Genomic DNA, 16770 nt, shown 5'->3' with positions numbered 1-16770 from the left:
GAAATGTTCTGTGTTGCTATGCAGTGCACACTGCACACGGAAGGGAAAGACTTACTTCCCCTGTCATAGGAAAGTTTGAAAAGCCCCATGCCAGTAGAAGGCATCTAAAAATGCAGACAGTACAGTAATCAAAAAGATAAAGCATTTGTACAGGGGGGAGGGGGCAGCATAATTTTTCCTCGTCTTTGAATTGTGTTTTTCTGCCTTTCGTTGCGCAAGGTTATGTCTGTCATTGTTTTATACAAGTGCATTATTTGATTAATGTAAATGCACGTTGTTGGATAAATTTCTGAAATACTATTTTCAATGGCATTTGAAAAATTTAAAACTGAGAATCAAGGTGATTGCATGCATTAATGGTTCTTAGAAGTGTCATGGCGGGAAATCTTACAAGTATAGTCACTGTATCTACTGTTGTAATGTGGACGAAAGCGAGAGACTTTCTCCCGTCGTCATAAGAATGTTAGATAAGCCGCGATGTTTTAAGGGCATCGGGTACATTCTGTGCAAGTACAAGGCATCTAAAATGCATACAGTACAGTAATCCAATGAATAAAGCACTTGGACAGGGGAGCCAGTATAGATTTCTCCTCATCTTTGAATAATGTTTTCTTTCTTTTGATTTCATTGCGTGAGGTTATGTTTGCTGGTGAGTTATCCAAGTGCATTATTTGAATACTGTAAATGCACCTTGTTGGATAGATTTTGAAAATAGTTTTTTTCGATGGCATTTGAGAGCTATAAACTGTGAATCAGTGTTAATTGCATGCAGTAACGGGTCTTGGAATATATTGTGCCGCCACAAGGGTTGGCATTTCTGAAGTACGCGTGGCGGTTAACCCCTTAACTGGGTTTTACGTCTAAGGGCGTCAACAGCTGTCGCACGAGTATTGGGTTTGACGCCTTTAAGCGTTCTTGTACTTCTAAATGTGTTCTTACGTAGGGTTAGCTTCCTATAGGCGTTTGACTATTCTTAATTATTTCTGCCATCTAGTATCGTAATTTAAAACAAATTCCATTCATATTAGATGTGATTATTGCTGTCCTATTCATTTCTATCCGGTCTCATGCCAGTCGGGTAGTTTGCGCCTAGGCGGCAGCCCAACAGCTGTCTCGTGTTGCCTCGTACGGTCCGCGCCAAATTCTTTGTAAATAATTTATTTGTGTATGTGTACATTGAAATAACTAAATTTGCGAGTTGTTGCCGTCGTTTTTGTTGTTGTTACTATGATACAGTTGTTCTGCGAACTCCATTTGCCATGTTCTGATGACTTTTTTAATTGGTCTGTATATGATGGTGAACTGTTCCGTGTGACGTGATAATGGCTTGGTTAGGAAAGGCGTTGAATTATCTGAGAATCTGCCGACCGGATGTAGGAATCACTCAAGAAAACGTTGTGTTGTGTGCCTGTCAAACCAGAGGTGACGAGAACCTGTCTGCTACTGTGAGGAATGTGGCGTGGCACTTTGTGCTTTCCCTTTCCGTATTTACCACACTGAATGACCTATGAACCAGAAAGTATGTAGAACCTATTGATGCATATCTGAAAAATTGAAAAATGTCATAATAATAATAATAATAATAATGAAAGGAACACTTTTTAAATTCCCTTTTGTATGAACACACTATGTATTGCAACCGGGCAGCCTCCCGTAAATGGGGGAACGGTAAGTGATAGTTGACACCTGGGGTTAGTGAAATGAGTGAGTAAAGTTGTAAAATATAAAGAAAATTAATCATTTATATGTTTGTGTTGTTTCATTGTTGCTCTGTGCATGGTGTTTCCATGAAAACTTATTTTTCGAGAGGTAATTTTCAATTTTTCTTTATTGCAGGTTGTTTGGATTCTCTCCTCTCCCTGCGTTTGAACCTGGAACTGTCAAGAAAAAACCTCCAAGGGTAGTTAAACGAAGGTATTTTATTTTACCTCTCAGGCCAACATCTGTTATTTTTGCTCTTATCTTAGATTTCCAAAACTAGAATAAACTTAGTTTCATCCTTTAAATGATGATGGGTGGGTAGGGGAGAATATATTGTGTAGAGCTGTAGTTTGCAGCCATCTACATTTTTTCGGGAACTATATGAACCAAATCGTACACTGCAGTGGCGATCAACGCAAACAGAAAGTTTGTTGACGGTAAAAACCACAGAACTTTCGCCATGCGGGCTTCGTTCTCTGCAATAAATGACAACAGCCCGTATGGCCTTCAACCTTAATGTGTTAAAAATGACTTCTTTCAATGATTTATTCGGTCATATGCTTGTAACAGGATATCTTCTGATGTCTTTTGCATTATTGAAAGTAATGTTGTTTTTCTAGGACTGGAAATTACTAAATTTCAATTTTTAAAAGATGGTTTTAATACTTGTGAGGATTTTTTTATGAAGCACTTGTTGATTACTTTGTGGTTTGTAGCGTGAAGGCAAAGCCTGTTCCTGCTCTTCGCTTGACGCTGCGGTCTAGGACGAGCACGGGAAAGGCAGAAGTGAAGAAGGAAGTTGAAGACGAGAAGGAAGGAGAAGAATCGGAGGAAGAATTAGATGAAGAGATTGGTATGTATTTTGTAAATAATAAACAAGGGGTATAAAGTGTTTGTGGAAGCGATGAATAGAAGTTGCTCTTGGATGTACAGAGAGGACGTGGGGCTTAACCACGCAAGTACATGAAAGATTCACCATAGTAGATAAAAGCAACAAATGGGAAATCCTCCTCCTCCTTTCCCCTTATTCAGCTTCTTCCGAGTCAAGGCATTTATGGCACTTCTCCACTAATTTTGTTTTCTCGCCGTAATCTAATGCATCGAATAGAGCGAGACATTAGGCACAATGAAACTGTTCAAATTTTAAATCTGTTTAGATACGTTGCCCCTTCACGTGCAAGCTGCTGCTAGGCTGTAGATTGCATCAGAGCGCATACGCTGCTCCTTTACCTGCCTGAGCTGGAGCGCTGCTAATTGAGCCGAATTGTGACCATCTTTGCAAATGCCGTAGTATTTAATCACACTTCTCCTCTAACGTAACATTTTTTTTTTTCTGTTTTTTTTTTTTTTTTTTTTTTTTCACAACAATGTGTAATTGAAGGTATTACTGTTAAGCTCCATTTTGGATTCTTTACCAGGGTTTTCTTGGAAAATCACTTCCTCACAAGCAGTAAACGTTATACCAAGGTAAAACATTGGTAAACATGAAACCGAGCATGCTGCGACAAAATTACAACTTTACTGTGGTCAATTACAAAGTTTACTGCAGTATTATCTGTACCAGGATTGGTGCGCTTGGGCATGGCACTAGGATAATGATGATGATATCCTTCTTTACTAAGGCAAAACCAATGAGCACGATAGATTTCAGGAAAACCTAGAATGTATAGCAGAATGCTAGTCATAGTTGTCTTGTCATCAGTGCATAATAGACGTCGGCATTCATTAACCATTATTACTGCTTTGTGTTTCTAGGAGACATGAAGATGGTTCCAATTAACAATGAGGAAGATGATAAAATCAATCATGAAGAGTTTATCAACAACTTGCTTCCTCATTTAAAGAAAACTAAGAACCCAAGTGGCCAGGTCGTTGATCTAGACAGGTATTTATCTCATTGCTGTAATAATGTTGTAGTTTAGAGCATATGTACTTCTAATCAAAAACTCGTCTATTTTAAGTGAAAACTTGATCTAGCACAGTGCCTGTACGTCAGATGTGTTCCTAGATCGTGTTCTCTTGTTGAACTTGTATGTTGGAACTCATTCAACGTAAGTTTATTTTGAGAAAAAAGCTGCTGTATCCCTCGTTCATGGTTCAGTCACTTAGGATGTGTGTAGCATCCCTTATACCACTATTTACGTCACTTTAGTACGTTCTTAACTCCAACCATAAGAAATTTAAATTAGCTTTCCCGGCCACATTGCGCACAATATTGCCAGCGATGACTGACCTTGGTAGAGGATTTGGTAGAGAACTTATTTCACGGCTCTAGCGTGTCGGCCTACAGCTGCAGCGAGCGTCAGTCCCAAGCCAGTCTTTGTTGTGGGTGTGTGTTTGTTTGGATCGCGCAACAGTAGCTCATTTGACATGTTGGTGCTTAATTTTACATTTGTAAGTGAATTGTGCAACAACATACATAAATTAGGCCTACTGTACTTATGCATAGTGGTTTGCAGGACATTCAGTTATGGAGGAGAAAGCTAGACAGTTTACAAATGATGAAAAATTGAACTTTATTGAGAAAGCAGATGCTAATCCACAATGAAACGTGTGCAAATCGCCCAGATGTCGGACATTCCTATGATACTTTTAAACATAATTGTAAGCAACGTGTATTAGTTTGCATGTCTAAGAACGTTTTTCCTTCATGTTGGTGTTCTTAAAATGTGCTATTTCTTTATTTATTTCATTAATTATAATTGTAAACACTTGTTTCTTTTCTTTCATCGTAATTATTTTTACAATCAAACATAACCTTCTTTTACATTTAACATAACCTTAAATTTAACAGCGTAATTGTTTTTCATTTTTTAGGACGCTCGCTCATTATGACATTTTTTTTCAGTCCCCACAAAAACATCCTAACCAGTTTTGGCTGTATATGGTAGCAATAGCAACAGGTATGGTGATTTTATAGTTTTATACACTACAGCAATTGCCGCTAAATGTACAGACAGCAGGACATTGAACTAAATAAGACATACTAATATGTATAGAAATTTATGAAACTAGCCAATTGTTGCATACTTATATTTTGATACTGTTCTAAGAAACTTGTAAAATTTAAATATCAAAGTTAATATTGTCGTCAACAACACCAAATTGCACAATTCCTTTGTGTATTGGTCTGACATGTTAAAGGATTAAAAATTAAAAATGTAAACATTATCTACCTATCTAAAAACAAATGTGACACAAGGAACAACCCATACCTTACAAGACATCCTTATTTTGCCTTTTGTGTGCATGCACATGCCTAGGAGCTTCGTATGCTGTCAACATACAAATAAATTCTGCGAGAGTACGTTCTGTTGCAGTTTACAATAACAGCTCTGTTAAAATAATAAATTTAATAGCAAAAGACATTCTTTTTTGATAGTAAAGGAGCATCGCATCGTGTCATTAACACAAGAAGTATTATTTGAGTTATTTCCATGTCGAGAATATTTTCTTTACAAGAGGGGGTTGTGTGTTGTTTTTTTTTTTTTTTTTTGCGTCACACCAACACATCTTATGGCGACGATGGGATAGGAAACGCATAGGAGTTGGAAGGAAGCGGCCGTGGCCTTAATTAAGGTACAGACCCAGCATTTGCCTGGTGTGAAAATGGGGAAACCACAGAAAACCATCTTCAGGGCTGCCGACAGTGGGATTCGAACCCATTATCTCCCGGATGTAAGCTCACAGCCGCGCGCCTCTAACCGCATGGCCAACTCGCCTGGTTCAAGGGGTTTTTGAGACACCCAAACGTTCGTACTTTAATTTTTCTTCTATTGCTCATATAATGCGGTCTTATTATTTGAAATGGTAATAACATTAATATCAAAGCATACTTATACCAGGATCCCTGCCATTCCCTAACCTCATTCTCTCGTTTAACAGATTTCTATAAATCGTGTGGAGTGTCAAGGGGTTGTGTATTATTACAAGCGCTGTGCAATATTTTAACGCCAATTACAATCTTAATGAAATTTCAGAGAAACCCAACATTTTTTCGATTTATTTATAACTTTTCTAGAAACAATAATTCAGCCAACCAGAATTCAATCGTAAGTTTAATTAAAGGTACTTTTCCGAAACAATTACCCTTTCTCCCACACCCTTCAGCTCTGCCTTAAATTAGTCCCTCCCCCTTCCAAGCCCCCCTCCCATCCCCTCCCAAGCCACCTCCACTCTACCTAACCCGTATGCGCCTGCCTTCCTCCCCTCCCATATTTCTCCTTCCGCCACCAGTCGCAGACTATCAGCTAAGCTACACACACCGCAGCGCGAGGTGAGTGTCCATTCGCTTTGTGGTAATCCTTTCCTCTTTCCGCGTACTTTGCATTTTACTGGCTTTTCTCAATTTTAATAGGTCCAGTCTGTTTTCCGCTATGAACTGAGAGTTCCACCAATTATTATCACCACGTGCAGTGTCTACTTTCTTCTCAAGAAGAATTCAAGACTTCATATTCAGTCTGCACAATTCCAACAATCAACCATGCAGCCCTATAAACATAGCTTGGTTGCTTAATACACCAAGAACCAAATTCTCCGCTTATGCTGATACAGTGTATAGTCAACTCTTCTTCTAGAGACTATCAACTACACATTTTGTTACTCAGACATTGTACATACTTGTATATTTTTATATATGTGTCAGTTTATTTTGTGTTCAATCTTAGTACGATAGCACTCGGTCCACAACCGTTATGTATTACCAGGACCTACTAAATTCCATGAGTAAAATCATTCTGAAATTTTTGACCTATAACACAGAGCGTCTCATTTGTACTTTTATTCCAGACTTTTTAGCATGTCTGTACTTGTATTATTTATTGCTCACCTATGTCACACGTAATATTTCACTTTCATTTGCAACATTTTGAGCGCCATAGCAACATGCCTAATCAACCACACTTCAGATTGTAAATTAGGGGTATATAATCATAAGATTCTTACTGCCTATTTGGCAGCCCTGAAGATGGTTTTCCGTGGTTTCCCATTTTCACACCAGGCAAATGCTGTGGCTGTACCTTAATTAAGGCCACGGCCACTCCTTCCCAGTCCTAGCCCTTTCCTGTCCCATCGTCGCCATAAGACCTATCTGTGTCGGTGCGACATAAAGCCAAAAAAAAAAAAAAAACATTTCGTCAAATATTGTGTATGTTTAATATGGCTGATGATGACCCCGGGTAGGGTTGAAACTAATTCCATGTAATGTAAATAGCATTGTAAGTACAACTTAGTATTGAATAGGTGAAAAACTCTCCTGTGTATAACTTTAAAGTTGGAAATACGAGTGGTCTTGTTGTGTTTGGGAAAGCGTGATATAATTTAGTTTTTATTTTACAATGGCGAAAAAATGAGTGTATCATTATTCAATACATTATATATTCCATCATTAGACGGAGTAATCAATTTCAAACATGTTTCGGCTCGTTTGAGCCATTTTCAGTGAAAAAAAGGGGAGGGGGTGAAATAATTTACATACCAAGATAAAAAATGCCAAAAAACATAATGAAAGAACAAATGAAAAAACAAAAGAGAGCCTAGATAGAAACAAAATTAGCACAATATACAATATTTACATCATCATGTGGAGCAAAAAACAACTCACTGCGACAGAATTCAGTGAAATAGAGGTTAATACAAAAACCTAATTGAAACTAAAAACTGTGTTAAACTAAGAAGAAAAGAAATGAAAACAAGTGATACAGATAGAAATGCACAATAAGTGCACATAGTGAGGTTGCAGACCTTAGTTTACAAAATATTGGTTTTGTAACAATACAGAACAGGATGAAATCACTGTTGAAAATTCAGGCAGAAAATCTATATTTGTAGAAACCCATCGCATTGAATTGTCTAGGAGGGGAGCGGGAGCGAAAAAGTTTGAGAAACCAAGAATTCAGCAGTAACACAAATACTCATTCAGTTATACTGAATTGCGTTGTGTGTATCTATATATACGTACTTAATTTTCCGCAACCAAGGCAAATACTGGATCTTCAGGATATTCTCCATTCTACTTTGGTGTTCGAGACTACAGCGCATGACCTTGAGTGTGCCGCGCTGATCACTGGGAACTGGCAGTTTGCTTCTATAAATCTATTCGTCTTCGACTTCAACATATTGATAGATCTTCATATGTTGTTCGATAGTGTTGTGACTTTGTGCCTGACAGTGTGTAAAAACTGACCCATTTGACCGTTCTCCGCTGTTCATAAACATTGTGAGACTTTACCTATCATTGCGTGTGCCGTACCACCATTCATAAAATTACGCACTGTTTTCTTTTAAGTGACTCACAGTTTCTACCCCCATCATCATTTTATATTGCCTCTTATACCGATCCAGAGTTCACTTAATCTTTTTCTTTTTCATATGCATTGTTTTTCATGTTTTTTATGTTTTGATCGGCTGACGATGACCTGGACTATGGTCGAAACTGGTCCCAATTCTAATTACTATTAAATAAGAATGTAATCACTACATTTCTTTCTCTTATGTATTGAATAGGTTGAACCTCTTTTTCTATTATTCAATTTTAATGTTAAACCAAGCTTGACAGAACGTGCAGGCGGAAAGCCTGTGACAAGGAGAAACACCGATGAAATTTAAAGCTTTAGAACAGCAGCATTCTCAATATCTTCTCAATCTAGCGGTCCCATTCATGATTATCGTTCCATAATGTTGGCTGGTTGGTTTGCCTTACTATAAAAGGTCGGAGGGCTGCAACATAAAATTGAGAAGCTATGCTAGGCAGATGACAGATGCATGGTAAACTGTAAGTGACCTAGTGGAAACCGTCAATGAAGTTCCAGTGGTGTTTAGAAGGTGGTTGTCCTCTCAAACGGCCTGGCCTTCTCAAAGTAACATTTAGATCTGTTATTGCGAAAGTATCCTCGAAATTGTACCCATCTTTTCTAACAAAATGTTAAAAACACAGTATGCTTCAACTATTTTTGTATTTTCTTAGATGTAGAAAGTAAACAAAGACGATGATGGTCCATATTTATTACCTGTATTGAAAAGGGTGTTGAAAAGGATCTGTTGGAAACCGCGGGGTGTTTTGCGCCACTCGACCCGGCGAGTGTGTGAAATTCAGCGGAAGCTGGTGGACCCGCGCATGGTGATTTGGCACGTTTTACTTCCGTACCATCTGAAAGAAGCCTGAGTGACTTGTGTAACAATGTATGTAAATTAGGCCTACTATACTTACGTATACAGCTGACATGTTGGTGCTTAATTTTACGTTCATAAGTGAATTGTGTAACAATGTACATAAATTAGGCGTACTGTACTTGTGCATAGTGGTTTGCAGGACATTCAGTTATGGAGAAGAAGAAAGCTAGACAGTTTATAGATGATGACAAATTTAAGTTTATTGAGAAAGTGGATGTATAGATGATGACAAATTTAAGTTTATTGAGAAAGTGGATGCTCATCCACACATAAAACTTGTGCAGATTGTCCAGATGTTAGACTTTCCTACAACAAATTTAAACATAATTCTAAGCGGCGTGTGTAGTTCGAGTTTCTAAGAACACTTTTCCTTGATGTTTTACTGTATTGGTGTTCTTAAAATGTATTATTTCTTTATTCCATTAATTATAAACACTCGTTCCTTTGTTATCATTATTTTTATGTACAAACCTAAACTTAAATTTAACAGAGAAATTGCTTTTCACTTTTTAGCACGTTCCCTCCTTATGACTTTTTTTTTTTTTTTTTTTCGTTCCCCACATATACGTTCTATCCAGATTTGGCTGTTTCATTTGTTTATTCCTTTAAACTCTTCTTTCCCAGCATGTGCAGTTTATTTTCTTTCTGACTCTGACTCTCAAAAACTTGACCATTTTCCAGTTATAAGAAGATAGTAAAGCAGCTGCAGCTCCGAGAAAGTACCGTGCAGAAAGTGGGCGTGAAGAGAACGCACTCTATGGCGATTCACCCCTCAGAGAGCAAAGTCCTGATTGTCACTGGAGATGCTATCGGGACCATTGGTAAGTGTCGCTCTTTGTCCATCACTGGGGGATCCTAAATGGTACCTTAGTGCATGTTTGTACCCTAGGCTGACGATGTAGGATTAAATTCCCAGAATTTCTTTCATGATGTAACGTATGCAGCAAAAGAAATGGCTCTGATATGTTATTTAATGCATTGGTACGTGATGTGGTCAAAATATATGAGTGTAGAAAAGGAACAATCAAGTGTTGAATCATGTCACAGAAACCGTGGAGACTGGGGGGGAGAAAAGAAGAAGAAAGGACACCTCGTTAGTGCATTCCTCTTTAAAACTTTTTCCCACTTAGCATCTCATAAATTCGAAGTCACGATTCTCATCATACCAAATCTATATAAAAATACCTCACTCATTGCGTCACGAATTTTTGCTATTACGCTTAGTACAATCACATGTTTTCCTATCCCTGAAATTATTTGTCATCCCTTGAGAAAGAAACGTGATTTCCAACTCGGGTAAGAGCTGTCGCCACAGGTGGGTGATTACGAAAAAAGTCCTTAAATTCCTGAACTTCACAGGATTAGTTGCACATTCGGGGAGTAAGCTATTAGCCTCAGGAATGTTCATTTTTGCTTACTGGTTAGCAGCAAGATTACTGAATAACAGAGTAAGCCTATTTCTGCTTGTATTTCGCCTTCCATTCAGAAATTAAAAATTTATTTTGTGTTTAATGGTACAGTGAAGTGTAGCAAACATTTGTTGCGTGATATGGTAGCCTGTGTCTGGATTAGGAACATAACCGTGTGAAATTGTCTAGCGCGGTGCATATTTGTCTTGTGATAGCCTAGTTTTGGATACGGAAAAAGTCTTGAGATTCCTTAGTAATGAAGACAGAATTAAAATCTGCTGGAAAATGGACTTGCGTCCACATCTAAAGTGTGCAGAGGTCAGAAATGCTGTATTTGCACCTTCGAGTTGGCCGAAATTTATTCAAAATGGCGGCCAGAGCAATTCTAATGGTGATAATGATGTCTCTAATGTTGAAGTGCCAGACACTAGAAGCACTAAAAAAAATTAAAATGAAAATTACCGAAGTGCCAAAATATCCAAATATAAGATTTAAGATTTTTTCATTCCATAAATTAAAGTTTGCGTGCCTCCATGGCTCAAGCGGCAGCGCGCCGGCCTCTCACCGCTGGGTTCTGTGGTTCACAACCCGGTCACTCCATGTGAGATTTGTGCTGGACAAAGCAGACGCGGGATGGCATTTCCTCCAGGTACTCTGGTTATCTCTTTCATTCTGGCAGCACTCTCCAGAGTCATTTTATCTCAATCAATATTCTAAAGGCTAATGCCTTGTCGATCCAACCACTCTCTTCTTTCATTGGCTGTTCGTTTCAGTTCCATGTAATTGTTACAACCTAACCTCTTCTTGATGTCGTCCAAATACTGCCTCCTAGGTCTTCCTCTCCCTTTCTTTCCCATCAATTTCTCTTCAAGTACGTTAGTGATGAAAGTATTGTGTCTGATGACATGTCCAATAAATTTTATTTTCCTTATATTTGTTTTTATCTGTCAGTCATTAATCATTGTCCCAGGAGAGTGTGATAGTCTTCGGCTGCCGGCACAATTCCTATCCTCACGGCTAGATGGGGGCTTCATTCATTTCATTCTTAATCTGGTTCAATGACTGGAAGAAAATTGTAATAACTAATAAATTGAAGTTCTCATGAACTCTGATTTACCTAAATTAAATACTAATCGTGTGCTTGTGAAGGGCTAGAAAATCAATATGCCAATGGTTTAATAACCCACTGCTCCGAAATAAAGGGCTTCTGCTAATATTTATTTTAGAAAGAGTGTGATCTGCAATAATACTTTGATATTTTTATTGGCTCCCGTGCGCATGTTTGTATATTTGTTGTTTGTTTGGTGTTTTTCGCACATTTCAGTGTACTAATTTTATGAGCCCCAGCAGAGAAGGTTTTCATATTTCTTATGTTTTTTTTTTTTACACCTTTTAATACTTTCCTCTCATCTTTAGAAATGGTAGATATAGTTTTCACTGTACCTGCAGATACAGGGCGTAAAATGCCAAAATTTTGGAAAAAATCGTATCTAGTGTTTCCATATCCCTGTTGGATAGTTTTTATTCATATATTCAATAGTTCGTTGCAATAAATACCACAACAGGATGTAAATGGATCAGAGAAGTAAGAGAGGATCTGAAGGAAATAGGCCTTACAAGAGAAGACACCACAAATAAGTAAAAATTGAATACAAAACTCAAGAATACAAACCTCCGCTTTACCCTTATGCTAAACAAACCCACAACACGCACATTTTCAATCAAGGAAAGGGCACGGAGATTGGAGCGCCTGAAGAAGTACTGGGAGTACCGCAAAGTCCGAACAATTCCTTCCAAGAGACCTGAACGACGGACTGACTAAAGTCATCCTATGCGGTCATAAAACAAGAAGAAGAAGTATGTTTTCTCGCTTAACATGTTTTTTTATTTTTTTTATTCCTGTCCGCAGCAAAAACGTGTTAACGAAGTTTTAATGCAATAGGAGGAATACAATGGTAGGTCAGTGTGGGAAGAGGGAGCGACAAAAATAGGAGACGAGGACAAACTCAGAGAGGTGGTGGTGGTGATTATTGTTTTAAGAGGAAGTACAACTAGGCAACCATCCTCTGTATAACACTAATCGGAAGGAAAAAATGGAAGGGGTCAGACACTTCGAAAAATGAAGATGTCGGCCAAAGGAAGAGAAGGGCCACGAAGGGCGTGAAAATGAGACTCCCTAGCCCTCGCAAACCTAATAGCGTCGGGGTCGGAAAAGAACAAGAGTTGACCAAGGGCGGTCGGATATGAGAGATGAAAGTGAGGAGCCTGGCACAAGTAAGTGGAAGCAATGCCAGGACTCAGCTGAGGGCCCCATGGTCGCCAACCCACGCTCCAAAGTTCAGAGTAGCTAAAGCATATCTGATCCTGTAACCATTAAGATGGGAGTTCCTCAAGGAAGTATTAGTGGACATTTGTTTCCTTATATACAAAGGCGAATAAAAAAGTAAGTTACACTAGCTTGCCGCGGGAGCATGCTGTGTGTTGTGACCGTGGCCACTGCGGAGCAGGCTACAGTAACTGCTGAGATGTCCGTTAGGAAGGTCGGTGTGGTATCCCATCGTGTTGTGTGTGCAGAGCGGGCTAGGCTCAATGGCGCGTCAACTGGATGTTCACTCCAAATTGGAAGTGCGTGCAACAATCAGATTTCCATGAACTAAACGACTCACTTGCATGGACATTCGTTATGAAATCACTGCTGTGTCTGGTGAGTGGGCAGTTTCTCGCCAGGTAACGTAAAGTGGTGTAATCAATTTGACACACGGATCTCACGGACGAATATCGCGAAGGCAGGCCTGCAACGTCCAGTACCATTGCAAATGTTGACAGTGTGGATGGGATCATTAGAGAGCATCGGTGCATGACGCTGCAGGAAATTGCCAGCATTTTTAACATTTCATACAGCAGTGTGTTCTCCATTGTTTAGCACCTTGGATTTCGTAAACTGTGTCAAAGATGGGTGCCACGTCTGCTCACCGATTTTCACAAGGGACAGTGTTTCCAATTGTCGCTGGCATTTTTGCAACAGTATTCTGTGGAGGGCAACGAGTTTGTGCGGCCAGTCATCACAGGGGATGAAATGTGGTGGGTCCACCACTTCACCTCCGAAACAAAGAGAACATCGATGGAATGGGTGCACACCACATCACCAACATGAAACAAGGCCAAGGTCCAACCTTCAGCAGGAAAGGTAATTGCGATATTGTTCTTTGACATGGAGAGTGTGGTGCACGTGGAAATTATGCCGACAGGCACGACAGTCAACTCAGCTTCGTATTGTCAAACGTTGAACCTGTTGCATAAGGCAATTAAAGAAGAGCAGCGGGAAAAATTGAGCGCCGGTGTGATTTTGTTGCACGATAATGTAACACTTCACACGGCCCGCCATACGTCAGAACTGCTGCAGCAATTTGAGTGGGAGGTATGGCAACATCCTCCATACAGCTCAGACTTAGCGCCATGTGATTATCATGTGTTTGGTAAGTTGAAGAAGGATTTCGATGATTCCGAAACGATAAAAAGATGAAGGCAGCTGTTTCAAGGTGGTTACATAGCACCAGAGGTGATTTCTACGCATCCGGAATCGAAAAGTTGGTTGAGCGTTCCAAGAAATCTGTAGATTCTCTTGGGGACTATGTGGAAAAGTGGACTTTAGAGAGAGAGAGAGAGAGAGAGATTTATTAAAGAAATAAATCATCTATCCTCCAGTGATGGTGACCATTTGGATCCAGAATACAGTTTGAATTTCAGTGAAGTTTAAAAATATCAAGAAATGAAAATTTAATCATTGCTGCTGTTATCTTCTTTTTTTTTTCCAGGGTTAGTGGGGGAGGAATGTTAATGATTTGCAGAGGGTCCCTCAGTATCTGTATTACTATTTGTTCTAACTCGCAGAATGGAACTTTCAAGTTTTGTAGAAAGTTTGATGTATGTCTGGGCAGGGTGCCTCTTGCTCCTCTTGTCATAGCCGTGATGCCTATGTGTAGGTGGTTTCATAAATGGCCATAACTTGGAAGTGTAACATACTTTTTGACTCACCCTTGTATATAAATGATAGGAGTAAAGAATTTGAATCGGAGATAAGGCTTTTTGCGGATCATGTTAATACTGTATAGAGTAATAAGTTACAAGATTGTGAGCAGCTGCAAAAAGAATTCGACAATGTTGTGAGATGGACAGCTGGCAATTGTATGATGATGATGATGATGATGATGATGATGATAGATGGGATTAAAAGTCAGGTTGTGAGTTTCACTAATAGGAAAAGTCCTCTCAGTTTTGATTACTGTGTTGGAGTGAAAGTTCCTTATGGATGTCACTGTAATTACTTAGGTGTTAATATAAGGAAAGATCAGTTTTTGGAAGGGCACTAGAAAAAAGAAAGACGTATAATACGGGAAATCAGAAAATCTGGGAACGAATGAAAACCATCAACAATTTGGCAAAATATCACAAAAATGTAGTATGTATAATTATCTTACAAACACTCCTAAACCAAAACAAACTACAGCCCCATTAGGTCTTTGCCTACCAAGTGACTGCTGCTCAGCCCGGAGGCCTGCAGATTGTGAGGTGACGCATGGTTAGTGTAACAAATACTCTCAGCTGTTATTCCAGGCTCTCTAGACCGGAATCGCCATCTCGCTGTTTGATATATATGTGGCCTTAAACTCAGCTGAAAGCGCGCTCGCTGCATAAGTCAGTACTAGTGGGAAATAATACAAACTTCTTAAATGCAACATTACATAAATAAAACGACTGCAGTCTTTGACATTTTAACACAAAAATGTAAAATTCCCAGTCTTATATTAGGACCAAAACAGTAATAGGCAATCCCAAAACCTCTCACGCCTTTATGTATGAAAAGTGCAACATCTGTTCTAGTCTTGGTAACAATCCTGTACGATAATAATAGTATAACCTCAGCTACTGTGTGCAGACATTCTAATATGATGCCATCTAGCTGTCTGCTCGTCAATTTTGACGTTCTGTTTTACTCTGGGCCTACTAGATGGCAGACCGAGTAAACCGAATCTCTCCTGGGTGTCTGTGGCTGAGATTAAATGAATTTTGTTGGGTAAACACCAAATGTGTTACCAGAGATCTTTTACATGCTAACATCATACATCATGGAGGGTCAAATGGAATTTTTCCGCCGTTCAAAAATCCGACTACCTCTGTTGGGCTTTAACCCACTATCTTGGGATCCGCAGGCCGACACTCTACCACTGATACACGGAGGCAGCTATCCTATAAAATAAATATAAAATACTAGATTTGTGTTAAGAACAAGCAGTTTCGATTCCTGCCTGATAGCCCAGTGATTATAAAGTGCCCCGAGGGAAGTGTCAAAAACCTGTTCGGTTTGAGTCGTCAGCTAACTGCTCCAAGCTGCCGAGCTATTTTTCAGCAATTAATTACAATACTTCTGTTCATTTTATGTCAAAGTGATTACAGCAGAACCTCATGAATACCTTTTTGAAGGGACTGAAAATTTTGGATGTCAAATACGGGAAAACGTACTACTGAAAAACGCGATACTGTATTTACAACCTGTAAAAATGAACACAGCATAGACATGTGCGTTAAATCACCAACTTTAATAATTACTGAAAATGGAAGTGAGTTATTGTACCTCTACACTATAATGTATTTCAACTACCACACATTACACAGCTTTGTAAAACATGTCCAGGGTGGACTGCCTTTTCTTTTATCCAAGTTTATATAGAACCAAATCCATCCTTGTCATTAAAGCTATGTCATCATCATTAACAACAAAACTTGTGACATATCATCGCTTGTGTCCATCGCTTCTAGTTCTTTTCAAAGAGTGCTTTCTTCCTGTCGCTTATCTGCCGTCTGCTAATCAAAAATGTTGTAAATCATCATAGACGGACGGACCACAACACTGTCATCACGGTCTATACAAGCATCAAAGCTTACATTGTCTTCTTCGCCCACTGTCTGTCACCATTCATTAGTCATTAAAATTTGTAATTATCGAAGTTTTGTTTGTTGGTAGGAGGAGTTCTGTCGAACTCGTGGACTTATCCCACTCACGCGCCTGGTGCGTGACCCGCACGGTAGTTGAAATCGTGAAGTAATACTGGTCACCAGACCATGCGGGAAACCTGTGATTCACATTTCCTAGCTACCGTCCAATGACACGCTAGGCGTGTGCTCTGCGTGTGCTTATTATGTAGCGTCATGCGCCTAGCGCGTGATCCGCAGTGAACGTGTTAAGCAAAGCTCTAAAAAGAAAATAGACTTCATCGATAGGTTCTGTCATTGCCTACGCGATGGTTCTGCATTCACCACTCACCTAAATTTCCAATTTAAAACAGAAATGAAATTAAACTTCCCTCTACCACTATTTCTAAGAATCAAACCATTATTTAACCACCTAATTGATACCTTAATTTGCCTTTGGCAATTTTATAAAATCATTAGTAGTACATGTTTCGACTGCTTCGCAGTCATCATCAACTAC

The 16770-nt window shown here is 39.1% G+C and overlaps 1 protein-coding gene across 1 annotated transcript in view; it reads left to right on the top strand.

Annotated features, from left to right (window-relative positions):
- LOC136884056 (WD repeat-containing protein 76) overlaps window positions 1–16770 on the top strand; it is a 75579-nt gene that overhangs the window by 16500 nt on the left and 42309 nt on the right. The window contains exons 3-6 of the mRNA XM_067156080.2: window positions 1837–1914; window positions 2418–2554; window positions 3457–3586; window positions 9553–9692. Coding sequence (XP_067012181.2) covers window positions 1837–1914; window positions 2418–2554; window positions 3457–3586; window positions 9553–9692 — 485 coding nt within the window. The remainder of the gene's footprint in view (window positions 1–1836; window positions 1915–2417; window positions 2555–3456; window positions 3587–9552; window positions 9693–16770) is intronic.

The sequence above is a fragment of the Anabrus simplex genome, chromosome 12 (genome assembly GCF_040414725.1).
Source record: "Anabrus simplex isolate iqAnaSimp1 chromosome 12, ASM4041472v1, whole genome shotgun sequence".
NCBI classification, from domain to species: Eukaryota; Metazoa; Arthropoda; class Insecta; order Orthoptera; family Tettigoniidae; genus Anabrus; species Anabrus simplex.
The sequence above is the reverse complement of the archived record's forward strand: the minus strand, read 5'-3'. Positions and strand labels throughout refer to the sequence as shown.